General features: G+C 34.6%; 2 protein-coding genes across 8 annotated transcripts in view; one reads left to right on the top strand and one right to left on the bottom strand.

Annotated features, from left to right (window-relative positions):
* The first annotated feature begins 210 nt into the window (after window positions 1-210).
* LOC130646233 (probable serine/threonine-protein kinase DDB_G0267686) lies at window positions 211-13895 on the top strand. 2 transcript variants are annotated; one of them, XM_057452407.1, is made up of 8 exons: window positions 211-279; window positions 6628-6705; window positions 7280-7402; window positions 8462-8622; window positions 9023-12370; window positions 12699-12830; window positions 13192-13263; window positions 13388-13895. In XM_057452407.1, the coding sequence occupies exons 2-8, from the start codon at window positions 6683-6685 to the stop codon at window positions 13474-13476; spliced, it is 3948 nt and encodes a 1315-aa protein (XP_057308390.1). In that variant the 5' UTR covers window positions 211-279; window positions 6628-6682; the 3' UTR covers window positions 13477-13895. The 2 variants fall into 2 exon arrangements, with proteins under 2 accessions (XP_057308390.1, XP_057308389.1); XM_057452406.1 differs by having other exon boundaries at window positions 213-279; window positions 12696-12830; window positions 13388-13894.
* Window positions 13896-14527: 632 nt separating this feature from the next.
* LOC130646226 (rho GTPase-activating protein 20-like) overlaps window positions 14528-18209 on the bottom strand; it is a 33579-nt gene continuing 29897 nt past the window's right edge. For all 6 annotated transcript variants that reach the window (XM_057452393.1, XM_057452395.1, XM_057452397.1 and 3 more), the window contains 4 exons: window positions 17961-18024; window positions 17517-17622; window positions 17212-17377; window positions 14528-17135 (listed from right to left, as the gene is read on the bottom strand). In XM_057452393.1, the coding sequence (XP_057308376.1) occupies window positions 14915-17135; window positions 17212-17377; window positions 17517-17622; window positions 17961-18024 (2557 nt within the window). In that variant the 3' untranslated portion in view covers window positions 14528-14914. The remainder of the gene's footprint in view (window positions 17136-17211; window positions 17378-17516; window positions 17623-17960; window positions 18025-18209) is intronic.

The raw sequence follows: 18209 nt of genomic DNA, 5'->3' as shown, positions 1-18209 counted from the left end.
GCGTGGACAAACATTGATTATTTTACAAAACTAATGCAATACTTAGATTATTATGGTACGTACAGCCATGTATGAATAAAAATCAGAATGAAAATTGCAGAACATAGTCGTGATTTGTTTTGTTTTTCCAGATCGATTATGCGCCTAATAAAATATTAACAGTTTGCGAGGTTGTAAATTTTCACTCCAAATGTTTACATTTGTCTTGTTTTGGATGGAAACATGAAAGCTAGACAAAATCCAACTAGGGATGGCTAAAAACTATGCTATAGACTATGGGTAGCTATTTGTTGTTTCTAACTACGGAAATATTTATTATTTTCATAAAACCTTAAATTAAGATATTTGATGAAAACATGAAAACTAGAGCTAATGGCTACTACAATCATGTTCAAAAACCTATTAGAAGAATGAATGCTAAATTTCTAAGATAACCCAAGCAATGATTTACAGTGTTTCTTATTTCTACCCACTTAGCTAGAACTTGTCAAAATTCACTTGTCAACCATAGTCTCCTCTTCATCCCAGACTGGAGGCAGAATTTGAGAAGCCAAATGTTCCATACCAAATCTTTTTGTCATGCACTGACGACTGTTCTATATTTTTAGATCTATCTAACTTTTTATTAGGTTATGTATTTAAGTTGTTAGTCTGTGGAAAAGTCCACGGTTTGACCGTCCTTCAAATTTGTCCATCGCAACAAAAAGTGGACAAAAATATATAGCATTTGATGTTTGTTTTTCAGTAGCACGTCTTTCTAACACAGTGGGGTGTCCGTGCAGAGACAAAAAATACGGCCATTATTAAAGAGATATTACTTAGACTTTATGAAATCAGATTTCTTTCCCCATATAAACAATGTAATGAACTGAACTGAACTGATATTTTTTAGTAGGTCAGAGACTTACTTAGATATGGTCAGGGGGGGGGATTTATTGGTGTGACCGGAGACATAAATTGCCAAGAAAAAAATTGCTTGTCAGAGGGGAGGTTTTGCATGCGGTGAAGAAAATTATACGTCAATGTTCACAACAGATAACAGTGTGTGTGTAGTTCTTGTAAGTGGACTAATAAATAATTTAATTCTTCAACATAACAATTACATTCAACCATAAATAATTAACACCATAAACAGCAAATAAACAAATGGCATAAGTTAAGAACCAATAACGCAACTGTCATGATTATAATACTTCTTTAGCCATAAATTAACTATCAATATCAAAACTATTTAGCTCCTATGTAGTTTCTCTACAGCTGTTACTAGTTTGTTGTCTGTAAGAATTAGTAGTAAAATTAAAATTGTCAACAATAAGTTTATATAAACAGTAACCCCAGGCATTTTTCTTTTGGAATTCAAAACTTCTGTGTCTTTGGCTTGTTTCATACATTGTGTAATACATTGTTGTGGCGCCGTAGATTAGTGGTTATAGCTTTCGTACTCTGTGCGGGAGACCGGGGTTCGATTCCTCTTGACGGCAATTCAACATGGGCGAGTGAATGTTACCATAGCCCCGGGTTAACCCAAGCCATGTGAGGGAAATTGGGGAGATGGCACACTGTGTGAGCCGTTGGATATTGCCGGGAGTTGTCTAGTAGAGCGTGGGCCCTACTAATTGGGTCTGCGTAGCTCAAAATGAGCATTAAATACTCTAGGACTCTCCATCTAAGCCATGGCCCCTCCTGGAAATAATAGACAGGGTATATCCCTCGATATTTTTGAGGCTAGCCATGTAAAATATGCACATCTATCTATCTTCAGCTATACTCTGTATAGTTATTTATTGTTGGGCAATGCAGCAATTTGAAATCCAAGTGTAATACATTGTTTAAAAATTTTAGATGCAGAGAACAGCAGCTCTACAAAAGCCACATTACTGAAACTTAATTTGGTTGTATTGTAACTAAATTTCCCAAATTGTGGCAATCATGAAACTAAAGATCATTACACTGTACTTCTTCAGAGAATGAAAATGATAAAGTGGAAGTGTATAACGTTATACCAACATTTTATATCTAACTACCTATAAAAAAAGTTTGTCTGCTCATGATTTAAGTTATGTAAGTTCATGTAACATCAAAACCACTCCAATTTTTTATGTGTTTAATTTACAAAATTAATAAACCAAAGGTATATACATGAAATCAACAAATAATGTTACATTGACATCCCTATGTGCCCAATTTTTGCTTAACACTGTAAGTTTATATGATTTGTTAGTTAAGATAACAATCCTTAGCTGTATAGTTGGACAGGTACCAAAACTAAATTAAATGGAGGCAAATTTGGTAAACTATAGATAAGATAGATAAGATAAGATAAGATAATTTTATTAATCAAAAATAGCTCTTCAGTTCAAATAATTAAATAAATTGGTAATATGAAGAGAGAGAAAAAACAACAACAAAAACTATTTTTGAAGGGAGACCTTACCTAGTAGCAGAAGCTAAGACGAGGATAAGGCCACCCTTGGACAAGTACAATAGACGGCACAGGACACACAAGACGGCACGAACATATATATTCACCAGATAAATGAACCGTGTGAGAACAAAGGGAAAATTTGTTACAAATTATTAAGAGGCAATTAAATACTTCTTTAGATCACTTTTAAGACCAAAGTAATCTATGGAAACAATTTTTTTAGTTATTGATGTCTGTATCTTATTCCAGGATTTAATGGTGTTAAATCTAATAGAATTTTTACCAAAACAAACGATATTGACAGTAGGAAGATTGATCAATCCAGCCTTTTCTGCACAAGTGCTCTGGGAATGGTTGAAGTCAACCACAAAAGTATTCTGGATAGTAGCAGACATTTTATTATGAAAGAGCTTATGCAAAAACAGAATGTTCTGACACTGGACAATATCATTGAATTTGAGGATGTCCAGATTGCCATAGATGATACTAGATGATGCTCTTCGAGATTCAAAAGTCATTAGTCTGATAGCAAAATTTTGCAAAACAGCAATACGATTAACATCAAGACTGTTTGGTTGACCCCAAAGTTGATTGCAATATTGCAGGTGGGAATGAAAAATGGCATAGTAGACTAGCATAAGGTCATTTTGAGGCACAAAATGACGAAGTTTAGCTAAAGCTCCATTAGCCCTCTTGAGCTTGGCAACAGTATTTTTGATCTGAGTCTTCCAGCTTAAATCAGAATCTAATAGAACACCAAGAAATTTAATAGAACCACTAGGCATAAGCCTTTTACCACTGATGAGAAGCCTAAAATCATAATTAAGAGAATTATGTGCATGTTTAAATATAATGTACTCTGTCTTGCTAGAATTAAGAGAAATCTTATTAGCATTCAGCCAATGGCAGAGAAGCTTGAGGTCTAAATTCATTTGTTTGGCCAGTTGTTTTAAAGAGTCACTGAAATGCAGAAGGTTTGTATCTTCGGCAAAGTAGTGTACCATAGAGTAGTTAATTGCACAAATTTAAGTCGTTTATATAAATTAAAAGTAAAAGTGGTCCTAAAACAGAGCCTTGAGGGACACCATGTCTGGTAAGATTATTTGCTGATCTAGCTCCATTTAAAGATACAAATTGTTGACATCCTATTAAGTAGGACCTAAATAAAGAGAGAGCATTACCACGAATTCCATAATGATGAAGCTTTGTAAGCAGAATTTCATGATCAAAAGTATCAAAAGCCTTCTGGGAATAAATAAACACTCCACATGCATAATTTCCTTTATCAAGAGCATCCATAATTTTTTAAAAGATATTCATTAGTGTTTGAGAGGTTGAGTATTTTTTTCTGAAACCAAATTGTTGCTTATAAAGGACATTGTTAGCTTCAAGAAACCCATACACCCGTTTATATATAAGTTTTTCAAATGTCTTATCAATGTTTGAAAGTAAGGATATAGGTCGATAATTTTTAAGTTCCAATTTGGATCCTTTTTTATGAATAGGGATAACCCTGGCAGTTTTTAAATTAGAAGGAAAAATGCCTGAAGTAAAAGACAAATTTATAAGTTTAGAGAGTGGAACAGATAATTCAGTTTGAACAATAGATAAAATTTGGGCAGGAATGCTAAATGGCCCAGAAGATTTACCAAGGTCCAAGAAATACAATGGGGAACTTCAATATCATCAGTTGGTGAAAGAAACATTGAATTAGGAACAGAATCTTTTAAGAAGGAAGAGAAATGTTTTGATGTGAATGGGATGCCCATTCTTATATTGTCAGGAATTGATGAAAAATAATTATTAAAAGAGCTAGCAATTGTCACTGGATCAGTGACAAGTAAGTTATCAATGTTCATACAGGTTGGAAAAGCAGAAGAACGAACAGAAATTATATTTTTAACACCTTTCCAAATGTTGCCAATATTTTTGTGGTTATCACTAAAATATTTATTGAAAAAAATACTCTTGCTCAATCTACACAGAGTTACAGTTTTATTGCGGTACTTTTTGAAACTCTCTAACAATAGAGACTTAAAAAATGGATCTTTTTCTCTTAAAAAACATTTATGAAGAAGGTCTCTTTTAGTAATAGAGGTAAGGATACCATTAGTAATCCAAGGATTGGATTTTTTTCTTTTTTTATTACACATAGTTTTTCATGGAGCGCATTATCCAAAAGACTATTGAAACTGTTGTAAAAATTATCAAACAATACATTGGGATCATCTGTGCTTGGTTGAAGTTAGCATCCCAATCCGTATATTGTAGTTCAGTCGAAAGGCATCATGACTGAATTTTTTCCAGTTATGAGCATAAATATCATTAGATACATGAGCCGGATTGACAGCAGACAAATTTTTTAACACCAAGAAGTGGGTGGAAATGATCAGATATTGAATTAATAATATTACCAGACAAAGTATCCCACTTGGCAGAGTTAAAATAAATATTATCTATAATTGTGCTGGTAGATTCAGCGACTCTTGTGGGCAAAATTATATGAGGCATTAAATTAAACTGGAAGGTAATATTAATATAATCAGAAACTTCTTTAACCGATTCGGACATGAGAGGGTCAATATTAAAATCACCAAGGAGAAAGATTGGCTTATTTTCAGAAGACTCTTTCTCAAGAAGAGGCATTAAAAATTGGTTGTTGAACTAAAATCCACGGGTCCGCCTATCCTTTATTTACCGCATTCCGTGTGTCTCGCTACTGCAGTTACCATTTCGCATGACAAGCGTATACAGGTATTACAATATGGATGAAAGTTCTGTTGCAATGCATCTTGAAATATGTGATCTATTGGAAAATCTTATTTTGTGTAGTTATGTACCAATCTAAAGACCTCCTGATGTAATTTTTAGGTCTAAATTTCCAAGATTCTATGTGTCATTTACAAAAACTCATTTTTATAAATTTTGGAGATGTCAGCATTCAATGTAGAATTAATTACTCCATCCATTTTCTGCTTTTAAGTATACACTGTCTTCTTATTGTTTTAACGTTCTTGACTAACTGACAAATCTACTTGTGAAATAATATTGGATTTCCAGTAAGTCTGGACACTTATTCGTAACTCCAGTAAGTCTGAACACTTGTTAGCAGCTCTAGTAAGTCTGGACACTTGTTTGCAACTCTAGTAAGTCTGGACACTAATTTGCAACTTCAGAAAGTCTGGACACTTGTTTGTAACTCCAGAAAGTATGGACACTTGTTTGTAACTTCAGAAAGTCTGGACACTTGTTTGTAACTCCAGAAAATATGGACACTTGTTTGCAACTCCAGGCAACACACCTAAATCCAGATTTGAGGAAAAAAAGTGTTTTTGTGTAAAACAATTATTTCAGACCTAAAAAAAATAACCTGAGGATGGGTACCCTTCTTATTTTGTTCTCAATAGGAAGAAAAAAACTCCAGAATTTAGCCTCAATTTGTTTATAGATTTTTTTTTCAAATTTTTCCAAAATTAATGTAGCTTGCTTTCATTAAAGGTGGTTTTATCATAAATTGAGTACATGTTTTTCAGATTTTTTTATATGTATTTTACATAATATAAACATGTTGTATGTATATAATGCAGATTTTTTATTATAAATGATAAATTGTGGATTGTCAACTTTTTTAATTTAGGATCTCTTTAAATATAAATACCCTCACAGTGATTGTGAAAATTGAAGGAAAATGGACAGATTTGCTCTAGAAACTGAACTTATTGTAAAACGTTGATTAATTTAAACCAAGGACTATTTTAAAAGAGTGCATATATGCAAGGAATGCTAAGACATGCAAAGAAAGAACTATAATGTACAAAAGCTGTATTGGTGTCAACATCATACCTTCTTGCAATGCAGAATCTGAAAAAAAAATAATAAAATGAAGAAGTATTGCTTTTGACAGGTTTTCTGTTAAAAAAAAAATTTATTAATGTCTTTTATTGCAACAAACCAAAACCGAATCATTGAAACCATTTAGTTATGATAACTAGATCATGACATGCAATTAAGTAATAAAAAATTCTAACATGTGCAAAAAATGTGTACAACCAAACATTTCTAACCACCTAATAATCTGATGAGGTATACACAAAAATATTATGCCAGAATTTAGAATTTTAATGTCCTTAAGATTAAATGATAATACTTATGTTCTTTATGGTTTGTAAAAATTTCAATCCCATCTTTTTATATTAAACTAGAAGTATATATATACTAAAGAAACCAAAAATGAGGTGTTATTGAAAGAAACAAGACATGCTGGTTCCTGCAGGTTATTCGTATCTTTTCAATTATAGTATCTATAATATTAAATTAGATCTTTAGGCAAGAAAACTTAATATCAGATAATTGCATTTTCATGCATAGTAACATTTCTATTATACTAAATCGGTTTTTTATTTTTTCCATTTTTTTTTATTAAAAAAAAATAATATTGGAAAGTTGCAATAGATTTACAATGCAAAAAGGACCTTCAGCAACCTTTTTTGTTTGACAGTTTACTGTTCGATTTGCACTAGAATGTTTTATCTGCAGATTCAAATGACGCGCTGAAATGGATGCACATTCAACCACAGTTGGTTTATTTGCGTGAAACGTTGGTAAAATTTAGCTTATTACTAAAAGATGCATTTTGAATTAAATTGCACATGAACCATCATACATTTTAATTCTACAAGTGTTTCTTTCAAGGTCAATTTGTCGAATTGTCAAAATGCGCTAACTGTTATGTGTTATTTGTTGAGATACTGTCACCAGGCAACAAGAGTTTTAGAAGTTACCAGTCATATAAGCCTCCTCTGTAACAAAAAGAAATTTTTGTTGTTGGTGTTTAATTTCCTTTACAAAAATCAGTAAAAAAAGTAGAGAACTGGCACGTGAACATATTGAGATTCTCAAGCAAGAAGACCACAATAATAAGGTTGCAAGGAAGCAAAAAATTAAAGAGTTATCGCAACAAACCAATGCGATAAGAAAGTAAGTTTTTTTGTAGCTTTTAGATCTTTTGTTGTAACTTGCTTGTTAGATTTCTATTTCTTATTCCCTTTTGTATGTTTGATACAGTTCTTTCTTGTTTGAATTTGTAGGTAAGAAAAATTCTGCTGATCACTATTTATTTTATCCCTGTTGGAGTTCCGATGATATGCATTTTATAGTCTTGCATTAGACTGTTTCAGTGATCTGTTTAGTTCAAAAACCATAAAAATTAGCATATAATTATAGCACATTCCTCCTAAAAAGTTCTGAAATTTTAACGATTTTAAAAAAATAGATTCAGGTTGGATTCAATGATTACTCTTGATCATTACATAATTCCATGGTTCAACAGTGCAACAATTCATTTCGTAACTTTTTGATAAGTTGATCGTGACATTCCCCACTTCCAATGAGGCCCAAAATACCTGTATCAGAATGACCTATAATGATGGTTTATTTTTAAAAACTATTACTCCTAGAAACTTTAAAAGTCAATACTCTTCCTTAATTCCCCCAAAATCTTTCTTTTTTTTTTTAAAGTTTCTTGTAAAGAATATAGAAGTGGAATATCCGGGAAAATTATAATTTTAGTTCGATCTTATCATTGCGAGTTTCTACAACAACAAAACTTTCTCTAGTTTTCAGGCCAGTTTTATTTTTTCCCATAAAACTATATTTTCCTTTAAATGTAAAACTCTTAAAAATAAGTTAGCACCTTCAAGAAAATAATTTCCACTTTCTTTTAAAGTTTTGTAAAAATGTCTCCTAAAATCTAAAAAAACCTTGGTTGTTTTAGGGAGCTACTTTAAAATCAACTCTGGCTTCTTAGTCCTTAAAGATTGATTTAACTTTTAATACTTTGCAACCATGTGATCAGGACACTGTGTCTCACTTTGATATTATTAAGCAATTTCTCATTAAGTTTGCAACATACAGTAAATTTGAAATAACAAATATAACAGCGTAAAAATTTCTTCACATTCCAAGTGACATTTGTTTACAATTAAAAGAACGCAATCGAAATACTCTATTTATAGACTGTTGTTGTTTTCTTTTAAGAAAGCTTGAACATAGAAAGAAAGCACAAGATGATGAAGAAGAAGCAAGAAGACAAATTATTTTAAAGAGCAGAAAGTTGAAGCAACAACTAGCAACTGAAAAGTTTCAACGTGTTCATGACCTCAAACATCATCCTTCAAAGACTCATTATAAAAGACAAGGTACCTATCTAAACCAATGTAATTCAGTTAGATTGTTTATTTAAAGGTCTTTAGAATAATTATGTCTCATTGATTTCATGTTTCAAATATTTTTACATCTACCTATGTGTGGCTTAAAAAATGTAACTCTGATTTTGATATTAAAATATAAAAAGGTAAATCACATACTAACTCCTGGTTTTAAATTTATTTTAAATATTTAATTCAACTTTTGACAATGTTTACGAAACAAAAGCCGTAATAAACATGCATTAACTAAGTCTTTGATCACACAAGTAAATTTTTTTGCTACCCAATGAACTTAAATCTGCTGGACTTCCTATTTGCCATGTTATTAGCGTTGTAAATGATTTATATTTTCTTTTCGTTCAAGTTTTCGTTATGATTTGTATTTGCTCAGGTTCGTCTAGTGGATTAAAGGATGGAAAGTACAAAGTCAGAGGGCACGTTATCGAAATTCAAAATGGCGTTCGTGTGAACTCTGCCAGAGAAAAGAAAGACACCTCCCAAGAAAATGTCGATGGCTTGAAAATGTCACCAATCTTTCAAAACAGCGTTTACGCACCGAATTCGTATCTGTCTTCGCATTTGTCGAATCTCCTCAGTGATAACATGTTTCATAACTCTTCAGATAAAAAGCATGATGCACAAAATGATAATTCGTTTCATTCTAGTATAATACAAGATTTTAATCAAAATCATATTTCTAATCAAGCTATTTTTAACCCAGACTTACGCCACACGGAGCAGACACCTCTTGTTAGTGTCAACAATGAAGTCAGCTCACCCACTGACAGTGTTTGCAGTGACGATAGTTTAAACGAAGAACGGCTTTTAAGGAGCAGTTTAAAAAGCGCCCGTGTAAGAGCAGCCTTAGATTCAAGTCAACGAAAAGTTACGTTCTCAAACAGCATCGAATTCAATGATGGTAAAACTGAACCTCTCGTCTCGAAAATGACTGATCGAATTCCCCTTTACAAACGCATTCAGAGAAATGAGACGTCTAACAATTTCCAGGAGAAAAAAAGAGAATCGAATTCTTATATTATAACCACAGAAGGTATGCTTGACTTATTGAGACAAGAAGCATTGTTGCCTCGATATCCAATGAACGGTGATTATAATTACCCCGAATCACTACCTTCTCAAAACAACGTAGCTGTTGTAACGCCTTTGATGTCCAACCAAGTTAACCCGCAAACGCAGGTCGTTAGCCAAGCATCAGTTGAACCTTCTTCAAGCAGTTCTTCTGCAATGACTGATGATTCGCTTAACTCGAAAGATAGTTTAAATTCTGTCAAGAAAAATGAAAGTGGGGAGGATTCGATAATCAAAGGTTCTATAGTCGAACCTATTGAAAATAACAATAGCGATCTGCCTATAAATAAATTACAAAACGACGCACTTTTTGATAGCTCAAAGGGTTTTGTACCTGACAATGTCAATACAGTCACCACTGTCAATACCGTGCAATCAATGCAGCCTAACTCTAACGGGTACTATGACGCTGTCAATAATAATAATTTCTCTGTTCCTTATACATTATCAAACACGCATACAATAACTACTGAATCACAAAATAATATCGAATCACAGCCCTATCATAATCCATTAAGTTATTCAGATTACGATCAAGGTAACCATATTCCACATGCGAATAATGAACGTGCGAATAACTTGTTGCCTTATCCGACAGAGGAAATGGAAAGGAGATATTTCTCACACATGCCTTCTGCTAAGACTGAGGATTTGTATTCTTCGTATAATTTTAGTTATGGACCTGTTGATAGTTATAACGATATATCTTCGCGATTAAAACCGGCTGTATCGATGCAACATCAACACACTCACTCGCAACAGCAGCATCAACGAAATTATGGAGTAGATCCAATTGCTTTAAATAATTTGTTAAATCCTGCATCAGATGCTGCAAGTCAGGATACACTAGTAAGAAATGACATTAACACCCAGAAATTAAATGTAGAACATAAAAATACAAACTCGAACTCAAATACGATGTGTCTCAGTACTATAATAAATATTCCATCAGATTCACTTGATGTTGATAATCAGCCTTGCGCAAAAGCAGAAGAGATGATATATTCGCCGCTTTCAGATCCATACTCTTCTTTATATATATCGTACCAAAATTCCAGGGATGATCATCTCATGAGCAATGGACAACCACAACAATCAAGTATAGCACAAAAGCAACACCAAATCATACAGCCAATACAACAACAGCAACAACAACAACAGCGGCAAAATGAGCAAAAACAACAAATACAAGATCATGTCGTTGAAACGAACCAAAATATGAATATTAAAAGTCAATACAAAGAAAAAAACATTGAAAAAGACATTAATAGAACCCAATTATTTGATCAGGCGCAAGATATCCCTGATCCATCTGTTGAGGCGAGCAAACTGTATTACCATCCGAGTATACATCAATCCTCGAGACGAGAGGGTCCTTCTTTGAACGACAGTATCAATAAAAATAAATACAGAGTGAAGAAGAATATAACGCAACCTAAAAAGACACCTTCCCGACAAAATTCTGTCGATAACAAAGTTATTTCCGAAGCTCACCGTAAAACAAAACCACATATAAATCAAAGTGATGTGAATAAATCTAATGATAAACAGTCTATTGATAACACTAAGCTTAATACATCAACTAATAAGTACAAAGCTAAAGGCGATACCTCAAAGGAGCAAAATGAGAACCATAGTATAGATTTTAAAAGCAAAGACAAAATTTATGAAGAGGTGGAACGTAACCTTGCTCAGTTGACATTTGAAAACAGTCGAAATTTGGTTGATGACGAGAACAACAAATGTCTACAACAAATGCCTACACCTAGTAACCATCTGGAAAGTGAAAACCTGAGCGACCTTGAAGGCGTACAACGGAGAAAGTTACAACATCATAATATTGCTGCTGACGATAAAATCAAAGAAGCAGTCAGAGAAGGTACAGCCATACCAATTCGTGTTCATTCTATACCAGCTAGACGTGGCCGTGTTATCGTTAGTGCCGACTCCAAGAAACGCAAACCCGTTGGGAACTTTTTTCCGCATCCTCCATCGAATCCGAAAAATGATCTTACTTCAAATAACATTCCTAATGAAAACTTATACGGTATCGAGTATAAAGTTTCACGAAACACGCAAGATACTGATGTAAACAATATACGGAATGTGTCTCATCAGAGAACTATTAGCGCAACACCTGTTAGAAATCAAAAGCCACCCCGTCCAGAAAACCATCGAACACGTTCAAGCACTTCTGACAACAGAAATCGGCAAAGATACACAGAGCATGTCAATAACTTAACGGCTCCTGTGGCACATATTGCGTTGGATAAAACACCGACTGACGACGAAATCAACAAGCTGTGGGCAAACGTACGAGAATGTCTTCGGTCTGAAACACCTGATCATGCCATGTCGGACAGTGTATACACGATTAACGCCCATTCACGTCAGCAGAGAACATTTTCAGGTTCGTCCTTCAGCCGACGTTCAACGAACAAACTACATCATGACTCTTTATATCGCCAAAACTCTTTCGACAGTGTGAGCAGTACAGGTAGCTATGCGAAACGTCAAGCTTTGCTTCCTCAGAGAGCAAGCCGTATGATAAAAAGCTCTGTGAAAAATGGACTAGAACGCGAAGTATTTAATGGCAGTTCCATGGACAGACATACTAACAAATCTAATGTGATTGATGAATACCGAAATAGTAAGTGTTTCTCCATTCAGTACTTTCTTGTACTAACATACCTTGACTTGGCGATATTTATTATAGCATTTTCCACAGCTCCAGGTATGTGATTTAACAAAGATAAATTTTTATTATATTTTACAACACCTAGTACAGCTGTGCGACGAGCGAATTACTTTCTGCAAAGTTATGCAAAAAAACACCACCCACATGAGAGTTTGCTACCAAAATAATCATGGGTCAATTCGACTGTACGGAATGAATTTAGGTTGTTATTGAAGTAAAATGATATTTATTAAAATAACACCAGATATAAAACGTTCAAATATTTTTAATGCTTCAGCAGTCACATCCAGCATGGCATCGTTTATGGCTTTGGAAGAACTTTGTGCAAAGCAGTCGTTATCGCCACGTCAAACTGAGGCTGTGTTTGTAGCATCGAAACGATTGCAACGAAAGCAAAATGGACAGCATACTGGTACGAAAACGTTTGTCTTAAACTTATAACTTCTTTGTGTAGAAGAGTCCCTTGCTGCAACCATTCATGCCTCCCTTCTTGAATTTTTGGAGAAAAAAATAGAAAAATAGATTTGGAACTTTCGAGATTTTCATTAGAAATGTACGTTCGAGCTCTTTAAAGAATGCTTAAATGTGGAATAAATCCAATCAGATTAGCGATTTTGAATTGATATGTCTGCACGTGGTGTCATATAGATCTGAAGAGAAACGAAAATATAACTGTGTTCTGTTTTTGGAGTTATTTTGTGTTTTTCTTGTCGTTATGAAAAAAAATTTTGTTTTTTAAAAAATGTTACTTAGACATGTGTTATATTACTTAGGTATGACAGCTTTATCAATTGAAGAGCGTTGTGTAATGGAATCACTTGATCGAATAAATAAACGTTTGGAAGGTTTGTTTGCTTATTAACAAGTTACAGTTCTGTGTTTTATGAAAGGTCGACATTCTTAAACAAGTGTAAAAAATGAATGTTCGCCCAAAGAAGAGAGGATTGAGTATAGCTTTGTTTGTTATAGAACAAGAAAATTTGAAGATTGGTGGAAGAAACAAAAGTTTGTCCCATTCAAATCGCTCTACCAGGCATCGCAAAGATTACGACAAGTAGCCGTCGTTTCAAGAAACAAAAAGGCGTCACGTACGACGCACGCTGATTCATGATCACATGTCAGAAAAAAACTGTCATCGAATACCAAAAAAGAAAATAGAATTACTTGGGATAATTATTAGAAATTTTTATTCCCTTTTTTAACAGCAATTTTTTTAATAATTCTTTTCGCGTATTACAGAAGTTTATCAGTTTAAAACTTAATTAGTTTTCCATGGTCACATGCCCTGATTTGTCACTGGCATTTTAAAGAATTCTGAAAAAAATTACACTTGTTTTTTTCTGTTCACAAATACCTTGTATTATTCTATAAATACTACTGAATATGTAAATATATTTAATATAAAATTCTGTAGCAAAATTATGTATTTAAATGAACTTTTTCATTGACTTTCGAACCGTCCTTTTCACGCTTTTTTTTTCGAGCAGAAAGCTGGTTTCAAACTATAACAGTACTCTATAACATATCCATTATGTAAATTACGATGGCGTACACATTCTTTGATCAGAGAACTCACAATTCACTTACGCATTGGTTTGAAATATAATTTTTTTCAATGAGCGCACATTGCACCAGAAATGAGCTTCAGTCTTCGACCGGAGTCATTAACTTCCTGACATGTTCTTTTGGAAGGTTGGAACATGCAAAATTTTTCCATAAATAGCATTTACGGGTTGAATGTTGGTATAAACACATTCACCACGTCGCTGCCTCATTTAAAAGGTTGGGAACAAGGTTGGTATGAATAGTACCACAAACTTCAAGAAAATTTTAAGATATCCCAAATACCACAAAATTAAAACATTAACAGTAGATATATGGTTCGAAAAAAGAAATAACCTGGGGGGGATGGTTTTTAAATTAACACTGCTTGCGTATATCCTTTGGGTCAACCCTATTTCTACGACTCGCTCAGTCCTTATGCCAACAAAAAAGAGTCATAGGTTCTATGTTTTGGTTAATAAGGGTTGTGATAAAAAAGGGTCTTCACGGTAGATTCATTTAGAAGACGGCGGGGGGGGGGGGGGGGGGGTGATAACAAGGCACATGTAGATATTAACAAGGAAATATATTGATAAAATAGGTGTAATCATTTTTAAAAGAATAATAATAATAATATACATGTCACATATTTACAAGTAATAGTTTATTACAAAACAGAAAAATTATAAAAGAAGCGTTCTAAAAAAACAAAGTTTCCGCACGTACCACAAAGCAGGCTGGGATTTCATTTAAAAAAGGTCACCAAATTTCATTTCCGAAAAAACGCGCTGTATCAGATTTTGTAGAAGAAATTGTTACCAGGCAGACGTAGACTTTTTTAGTATACGATTCTGCATGATACGGAAAGGGGAATGGACATTTTATTTTCATTCTGCGAAACTTTGTTTCCTTTTTTAACAGCAAAAATTTTCTCACTAAATTATTCGGCTGTGGTCATACATATGATTCGTTTTGCGGTGAACATTCTTTATTATCATCATGGTCACACGTCCTTGATTCTGCAACGTTATTATTTTCTGTATAACGAATTCGAGAAGCACCTAGTATGTCTGCAGTCTGTTTTGATAAATGATTTCGTTGTGTTCCTAGCACTGCGCTGTTTTCACCACGTAAATGTCCATTAATATTCATCCTCAAACCTCTACTTGGAATAGCACCCTGGAGAGAAGTTTCGCTGCGGGATGGTAGCTTGTAAACAAACTTTCCCTCGTTGAAGGCATTTCGAATTTCAGATTTCAGTCTTCTATTTGTTCGTCGCATTTCTCTTGCTGTTACAACTCTACCGTTATCTTCTCGGGAAGTCGAACCACGTAGCTGGTCAAGTTTCATTGGTGCCTTAGTTAACAAAGTCTTTTTTAATTGAAGTGACTGGCCTCGATTATCACTGACGTCGGACTCTACATTCTTTTTCCCTTCGCTTTTTAAAGTCAACGAGAATGGACTGTTGAATTTTGGGGATGTCGCCATACTTTCATTTTCTTTATCCGAACTCGGTGATAAGAACACGCAGTCAGAAATTGGTGGAGACGTTACGTCGGAAACGCTACTATCCAAACTATTTGTGTATCGTACGGGCGTATGTTCCACCGAAGTGTCCACAACTTTTAAGTCTAGTTTTTGTATTTTTCTTCTGTCGGGTTTTGGTGCTGTCGGTAGGATGTTTACTTTTCGAACGTTCACAGTTTCGACATTTACCGTTTGCATTTGTGGTTCCTCTAGACTTTTCACAACCTCAGTTCTAGGTGGCGATGTATCCATTGGAGAGGAGGTTAAACTAGACGTGCTTGTTAACGACGAACAACTTGGAGTTGGTGAATTGCTCGATATCCTCGTCGAGTGACATTTACTCACAGGCATACTATCACTAATAGTTTGTACAATCGAATTAAAACGTTCGTTAATATCTTCTTGACTATTTGTTTTCTTATTTTGATTAGGCAATGTATTTTCACTGGTTGCGTTTGACGCGTTGTTTATGTCACGTTGGGTAGCCGAGTTATTATTCGTGAGCATTTTCAGCGGTTCGTAACTTTCAACCTGATGACGCTGCACGACCTGAGCTTGTGCAATCAAAGGCGGTTTAACAGCTGCGGATTTTATAACTCGGTGCTTTGCTTGAGTTCGTTGTATATGCTCTTCATATGACGGCGCGGCTGGTTGACGCCGTCGATCAACAGAATTGAAAATAATGTTTGGCGTGGCATAATATTCAGTTGCAAAATGTTGAATAATTGGTTGAGAGATGACGCTTTTCTTAGCAAGCCTAGTTGACGCAGCACTTTCTGAGGCTCCACGAGATTGAAAGTTTTCATTTTTGCTCTTTGTTAAATCATGCCGTTTTTTGTCGTTGTGTTTCGGTGCCGGTTCAGACATATGGCGTTTATGTTCAATAAGTTCAGCACTCGTTGTGGTACTACTCAACAAGCGTTTATTTCTCGGTTGTTTAAGTAGCTTCCGTTGAAAATGTTCGTTTTGGTCACCAAACTCGTGGTCGGACATATCTGAAAGATTCTTTACATCGTTGGGTTTATTTCGTTCCAGGAGAGCATCGCCACGTCTTGACAAGATCGGTGTCGTTGGGCTGCTCTTTGAAACAGAAATTTTCTCCGGAACTAGTGATATGGATGGTATGTTCACCTTATTTATAACCGGCTTCGTTTCGTCGGAATCGTTTGTCCCTATACTTGAATCACTTTGGGCAAATGCTGAGCTCAATCGGTTGGTATCTGGTGTGAATATAAAATCAGGCGTCGGAGGTTCGTTTTCTTTTTCGGAATCATTTTTTTGGTCATCATCATCCATGGACGGATGGTGCGATTTATAGATGACTTGGTCAACACCGGAATCAGAGTCTTCACCATGTCCGTCGTCTAATTGTATATCAGTTTCCGCACCAAGTACGTATTCGTTCTCGGGCGAGAATATATCCACATAATTATCGATTATAAAGCACACAACATCACTAGAACCGCTTGCTTGGTCCGTCACTGCCAATTTGCTATTGACAGGTGGCCACATAATACTGGGTGACACGCATATCGACAAGTTGTAAGAGTTCATGTTATTTCTTTCCGAGAATCTTTGAATGTGGTGTAGCGCGCACATGAATTTCATGACGATGTCGTAATTTTCTTGAGGAAGATTTTGAAGGATTCTAAAATAGAATAAAACATTATTTAAAGTTACTTTGAAATTGAATTATAAAAAATCAAAGTTAAGACTTTACACACCTTTTAACTTGTTCAACGCGACTTGTTGTATCCGATATTGATTTTGTCGCGGATAACTCGTCGTATAACTCAGATATGATCAAACTGTCTGGCAACGAACGAAAGAATTCTTTCAATACCGTGGCAAGAACAATTGCACTTTTCTCTTCAAAGTCCACTTCCTTGCCTAATAAATAAAAAATCAGCAAAAACTGAGTACAAAAAAGACTGGAAAAGAGGACAGTAACAAATGCGTTAGTGTGTCACGAAACAACTTTGCTCTCAGTACTCTATATAGTCGAGACAACATTTCATGTAATTCTTACCAGCATCCAACATTTGCCGCACTTGCTTGGCTGTTCTTAGAAGAGCTGATTTACGAAATATTCCAGTAGTGGATGGACCCTTTCGAAACAACTGAGTTAGGATGTCCTTAAGGAAAGCAGGTTTGTGATACAAACATGGACAAATAATCAGACAACTAATTAAACAACTAATTAAAAATCGCGCCTTATTAAAAATTATTCTGCTTTTTTTTTCGTTTCAAGTCAATTGTCATGAAATTGGTATCCGATTTTGCACTTTGGGTTTTAAAGTCAGTACTTAGACTTTCACGAAGACAAATCCTATCATGGTTCGTGTAGAATCGTACGGCATCTCATGTTACTTATTGCCGTATGGCCTAAAATGTCCGGGTCATTATTTGTGTTGAGAAAGCACGTATCCACAGACTGAGTTCATAAAAACGACTAGATAAATAAGATTTTTACCTGGATTGGTTTCGGTATGAGATTTTCTTCCGTTGATAGTTGCGTCAATGGATTTCCAAAAAGCCTATAGAAAATATAGAAGTTTTTTAAACCCTAGTTTTCGTAGTAAGGTTTTTACCTGTTAACGTGCTGATGGAGTCGTTCTATGTCAGAATAACGTAGGCGTAGAAGAGCCCTGGTCACGAGGGTCGATATATTTAATCATATTTGGCTGCATTGTATATTTTCTGACATTATGAATCTGGTAGC

Source organism: Hydractinia symbiolongicarpus, chromosome 5, assembly GCF_029227915.1.
Source record: "Hydractinia symbiolongicarpus strain clone_291-10 chromosome 5, HSymV2.1, whole genome shotgun sequence".
NCBI lineage: Eukaryota > Metazoa > Cnidaria > Hydrozoa > Anthoathecata > Hydractiniidae > Hydractinia > Hydractinia symbiolongicarpus.
The sequence above is the reverse complement of the archived record's forward strand: the minus strand, read 5'-3'. Positions and strand labels throughout refer to the sequence as shown.